The sequence below is a fragment of the Geotrypetes seraphini genome, chromosome 1, assembly GCF_902459505.1.
Source record: "Geotrypetes seraphini chromosome 1, aGeoSer1.1, whole genome shotgun sequence".
NCBI classification, from domain to species: Eukaryota; Metazoa; Chordata; class Amphibia; order Gymnophiona; family Dermophiidae; genus Geotrypetes; species Geotrypetes seraphini.
Genome location: NC_047084.1, coordinates 377,289,220 through 377,295,219, shown reverse-complemented (window position 1 = coordinate 377,295,219; position 6,000 = coordinate 377,289,220). Strand labels below are relative to the sequence as shown.

The following is a 6,000-nucleotide window of genomic DNA, read 5'->3' as shown; positions in this document are numbered from 1 at the left end:
GGATTGGTTACCATGAGAATGGGCTACTGGGCATGATGGACCATTGGTCTGACCCAGTTAGGCTATTCTTATGTTATGTTCTCATCTGTAGGGGCCTTTGTTTTCACTTCTTATTTTAATGTATTTTTTTTCTGGGAACTTATCAGTGTTTTTTAGAATGGGAACAAAAATGGAAGAGAATTAATGTGTGTGGAATGGGGGGGGGTTTACTAATTTCTTCAGCTAAATAATTAAATCCACTTCAACCAGACATAGGAGAACTCACGCACCATTCATACACCCTCCAACCAAAATCATCAAAAGAAAAAAAACTGTTCGACAACCTCCTAACACTCGACCCCCAACTCTACAACCTATTGACCTCGACCACAAACTACAAAACCTTCAAAAAGAAATAAAAACCCTTCTATTCAAAAAACACATAAAAACGAACTAACACAATCAGATCTGTCCCAAGCATCACCTGCAACTACTCCATATGTACTTCTGATGTCATGACAATTCAGACATAATTTATGTTATGTTTGGATTAATGGTTACATATATGAGGTTCAATAAAAGAAAATTTTCAGTGCCTGTTTCTATTATGACCATTTATTTATCATGGTTATTACAAAAGATATTTTTTTACATGGGGGGTGTCAAAAAATGATGGGCCCCGGGTGCCACATACCCTAGGTACGCCACTGTATTAAAGTCCACAATTATGGAGGGCAAACACAAAGATCATAGAAGCAATCATAATAAAATAAAAATGACATAATTATAGCCTAACTTAGAAGCAGTAACATTAAACCTGATTCCTCTCCTTAAATCAGAGAGGGGTAAACACTTCAGACAGTACCTTATAAGCAAGGATAAAAGACAATTATGAGGGTTCAAAGAAAACTTACATTGAATACTTATATTGTACAATGCATTTACAAGGATATTTTAGAAAAAAGAAGCTGCAATCTGCAGAGTGCATTAACAAAAATCTTGCTCTCTTTTCTGAGTAGCATATGCTACATTATGAAGCATACAAACCTTTATAGAATTATCCTCCATTTGACACATGGAGCTAGAATTTAAATTCTAACTTATTTTAAGGCTTTTTAAAACTATTGAGATCATCAAGAAGAAAACCAGAGTCATTTAAGCTAAACTGTGATTGAAACAACTAAACTGTTATGTCCATCAGTGTAGAAATTGTTAATTAACAGTAACTGTATGTGACATCTCAATACAGTACAATGCAATGCACCTTACAATTCTAAATCAGTTATTTTCATTTCTGCTCCTGGGCCAATACAAAAGAAAGGAAAGATTTTCTCATCAACCTCAATGTAGAAAGTCCATATCCGTTTCATAGTTTCAGCATTGTAAATGTTTAGTTTCCTACAATCAAAGCTCAGATGCACTCCAAGCTTTTTGGGTCTCTCCCCCATTGATTTCAGGGACTCTTCTGTTAGATACACCGCCCATGTTCCTTTCTCAGGTGAATGTCTCCGGGGAAAGTCTTCCTTCCTCCCTACAGACTCCTTCATGGCTCCAACAGCCCTATCACCTTCATCTCCCACCTCTACTTCCCATGTATGCATTCCATAGGAGAAACCCTTTGAACCCAGGATGCATGGATCTGAGGTGAATCTCTTGGGATTATCTGGAAGTTCCTGTGTAGTGTTTCCTAATCTCACGCTTTTCAAATCGTTGCTCAGAATGAGTCGAGGATGAGCTGTTTCGGAATCCAGAGTCACATTGGCTACAGAGGAAGAAGGTGAGGGAAAAGATTTTATCAGAATAGAAATCAACTTGTAACACAAAACACACAAAGTATGGAGCAATGACTGGATGAAGGTATTTATTTTATTTTCCAAGTATAAAACATTCATAAAATTACATTATCATAAAATCCTAACCACTGTTTCAATCATACTAAACAAAATATCTAAATATCAAGGTTTATTAAAATTTGATATACTGCCTTATCCAAATTCAAAGTGGTTTTACAAAAATAAAATAGCATGTTTACAGCAATATGAAAAAAAAATTAAAAAGGGGCAAAGACAGACTCAACAGACATAAGACATAGACAGATGAAAAACACGTGGAGGGGCATAATCGAAAGGGACATCTAAGTCCATTTACGTCCATCTTGCAAATCGTCCAAAGTAAAAAAAGCTTAAGACACATTTTCAAAAAATACATCCAACTTTTTTTTTGTTTCGAAAATCGTCTAATTATACGTCCTGCCGATCTGATCGTTCAAGCCGCTAAATCGTCCATCTTTATACCACATTTTCGTCCAACTTTCCATCCAAGTCTAAAACGCCTAGAACAAGCCCTGTTGGATGTGGGAGGGGTCTGAAAAGTGATGGACTGCACACCCAGACATGCTACCTAAATAGTGAGGTACCTTACAGGGCACTGCTGTGAACTGCACAAAAAGGGTGCCATACCTTTTCCTCACTACAGCTCCCTTATAGGTCATGGTGAGCCCCCCAAACCACCTCCAGAATCCCCTAGACCCACTTATCCACCACCCCAATAGCCCTTATGGCTGCAGGAGCCACTTATATGCTAGTAGAAAAGGGTTTTGGGGGGTGTATAGGGAAGTGCACATGATTTTTTTTATCAATGCAGTGATTACAGGGGCTTATGGGCATGGGTCCTCCTCTCTATGGGTCCCTAACCCACCCCCAAGAAGACTTAAGCCACCTCTCTACTGGATGACTAGGTTTTCCTATACCAGGCGGCCAGGTAATGATGGTCTGGAGGCTGAATTTTAAAGATGTGATTCATATTTTTATGGAGGTGGGGTGGATCAGTGATCACTGGGGTAGTGTGTGGGGGTCTGTATTATGTGTTTTCAGTGCTTATCTGGTGAGTTTAGGTGGGTTTTTATGACTTAGACCTGTTTTACATGGTCTAAGTCACAACGTCCAAGTTCCGTCAATCGTCGGGTATATAACTTTCGGTTATATTTGCTGTACGACTAAATCTAAGCTGGCCCACGTCCCGCCCAACTCCCGCCCTTGACACTCCTCCCGAAATGCCCCATTTAGCTTTGGTCATTCAGCGGCACTATGAAGGCCTAGGTCGTTCAGAAATACGTCCAAAACCCGTTTTTAGTATCGGCACTTGGACTTATTTGAGAAATGTTAGTCCAAGTGCCGACTTAGGCCAGTTTTTGGACGTATTTCTCTTTCGAATATGAGCCCCATAGGGCTCCCCCATAGGGGCTCATAAAAAAACAAAAAAAAAGTTCAAAAAGTGGCCTAAATTGGCACTTTGATTATCAGTACTTGGACGTTTTATCTTTTTGATCATCCAAACTTGTTTTAGAAGTATCTAAAACCAGCTTAGGCCTTTACCCTGCCTCTGAATGCCTAGAGCAAAAAGAGGATTTTTTAGAGGAGGGGAAAGGGCAGGAGATGGGCCGATCTAGACTTAGTCGTAATGCAAGTATAACCAAAAGTCTAGGAGTTCGTCCAGTTGGAACTTATACGTTTTGACTTAGACCAAGTCAAAACAGGTATAAGTTCCAAATAGGAGCCGCTGAGCTGATCGCGGCTGCCGCAATCAGCTCAGAAGCCCCGGCAACCTGCCTACCCCCCCCCCCCCACCACCACCGCAACGATCGAGGCAGGAGAGATACCTAATCTCTCCTGTTGTGATCGCGATTCCCCCCCTCCCCGACAACCCCCAACCGGCAGGATGGATACCAAGCCCTCCTGCCAAAGATGGTACCCCAAATCTGAAGAAAGCCACATCTGATGGCCCTGCTACCAAAATGTACCAAACAGAAATTGCACTTAAACGCATGATAACTTTTGCAAATAACATGCGATAAGTGCAAAACTTTACTGCACTTTAGTAAACACTATCTGCCACAGAACCCATTTTATTCCAATAGACCCCGCAGCACATACTAAAACTGTTCTCTTAGGCACTGTTAGTGCATGCCATCCATTAGACACTGATACATACAGTTGTAGCATTCCAGAGCTAATGTACAAAAAAGTTTAAAAACTGAACATTGAAATAAATATTTAAAGGTTTCAGCCCCTTCATTTTAAAAGGTGTTCTAATACTATATGAAACTTTCTATGAGCTTTAAAAACAGGCAGTCTTGTACTTGGACCCTTGAAAAGCAGATGGATCTACAGTGAAGCATATAATATACTAAAGGATTTTACCTGGAGACGGATCCCCTCTTCTCCAAACTGAAATAAAATGAAATTCCAGAGAACCTAATTAGTAAAAATAACCTCAAATAGATGATACATCATGCACTAGAAACTCAGGAGAATTAACCTCACCCTCAAAGAGGGTTACGAATATATTTAAGTGCTTGTATTTCTTCTACAAAAAATGAACAGACAACAAAAACATCAAATGCATATTTTTCTATTCATAATCTGAAATATTTCTGCAAGGAATCATGCCACCAAAATTTCACGTTCCTCTGTTTCAGACAGATTCCAGACCTCTTGGGTGAAGTCTAGTTGGCTCAGATTTAGCATGGATGTGTGTTTATCAGTTTGCATTTGATTCAATAGCAGCATATCAAATCAATTTAACACACATTACACTATTAGGGGCATTTACAAAACAGTAAGGCATCCAAACAATTACATATATCAGCACTTGGATGTTTTAATCAACAAAATGGCCAAGTACCGATTTTTGAAGCCAACTTTCTGGATGTCTAGACTTTTTAGCCACTGTGTCCAGAGTTTGAGGGGGCTTGTTGGTGGTGTGTTATGGGTGGGCTTTGGGAGTACTTAGCACTTGGATGTCTTGCAGTGATAAACATTTCCTAAGATGTCCAAGATGGAACTTAGATGTCCAGAGCTAGATCTGTTTTAAAAGCATCTATGTGCCAAAAAGGAACCCAAACTGACCAGATGACTACTGGAGGGATTAAATAATAACCCCTCTACACTCCCCCAGTGGTCACTTACTCCCTTTCACCTCACAAAGATCTGAATGAAACAGTACATAACTGTCTCTAGAACAGCAGCATCTGGTATGGGAAAGCCTAGCACAGCATCACACAAGTGTCTTAAGTAGTCAGGTGGGTGGGCTAGTGAGCCATAGAGAGGAGGACCCAGGCCCATAAGCCACTCTAACCACTACATTTCTGGTAGAGAGTGTGAAGCCACCAAAACCCTACTATACTCTCATATAGGTGCCATCTGCAGCCATAAGGGCTATTGGAGAGGTATACAGGTGGGTATAGTAGGTTTTAGAGGAGTTTGGAGGGCTCACCATAAATTGTAAGGGAGTACTGGTGAGATGTACATCTGGACCCTTTATGTGAAGCTCACAGCAGTGCCCTGTAAGGTGCCTCACTGCTCTGTTGGCATGTCTGTGTGGCCAGTCCATTACAATGCTGGCCCTCCCATGTACAAATGGTCTGGATTTGGACATTGAAAAAAATATTTAGGCTTCGAGAATCAGGCCTAAATGTTCTGGTGTCTGAAAAGCTTAGACGTTTTTGTGGTTGAAAATGGTGAGAAAAATTAGACATCCTAAGGTTGGATGACAAGATAACCAAGACGTTCAAATAAGTCATTAAAAAAAAAAAAATGGATGTCTAGCAATTTTGAAAATGGATGTCTCCTCACACCAACTTTTGGACGTCTTACAGGAAATGTCCAAAGTCGGACTTGGATGCACTATCAAATATGCCCCTTCACATAGTAAAAGTTATTTTGGGGGGGTTCCTGGGTAATAAGTGTTCTTTCTTAATTGCCTATGCCACAAAAGTACTGTATAGAAATGGTTATCATGCTCCTCAAACCTTTGCTTTTGTGACCAGAACATTGATACAGTATTTTGAAATTTGCCATTTTTGCAGAACAATCCAAATTGATTCCAAACTGAGTAAACTTAGGGGCCCTTTTGATGTCTAGGTTCAACAATGGAACTTATTTGATGAAAGTGTACAAGTCACAGATCAGAGGACTATGGATAAAGAAGATGCTGGAGTGCAAGGAATTTCCCAAGAAGCTA

General features: G+C 40.1%; 1 protein-coding gene across 5 annotated transcripts in view; it reads right to left on the bottom strand.

Annotated features, from left to right (window-relative positions):
* Nucleotides 1-572: 572 nt before the first annotated feature.
* LOC117346340 (E3 ubiquitin-protein ligase TRIM39-like) overlaps nucleotides 573-6,000 on the bottom strand; it is a 200,123-nt gene continuing 194,695 nt past the window's right edge. For all 5 annotated transcript variants that reach the window (XM_033915743.1, XM_033915769.1, XM_033915779.1 and 2 more), the window contains 2 exons: nucleotides 4,179-4,205; nucleotides 573-1,741 (listed from right to left, as the gene is read on the bottom strand). In XM_033915743.1, the coding sequence (XP_033771634.1) occupies nucleotides 1,245-1,741; nucleotides 4,179-4,205 (524 nt within the window). In that variant the 3' untranslated portion in view covers nucleotides 573-1,244. The remainder of the gene's footprint in view (nucleotides 1,742-4,178; nucleotides 4,206-6,000) is intronic.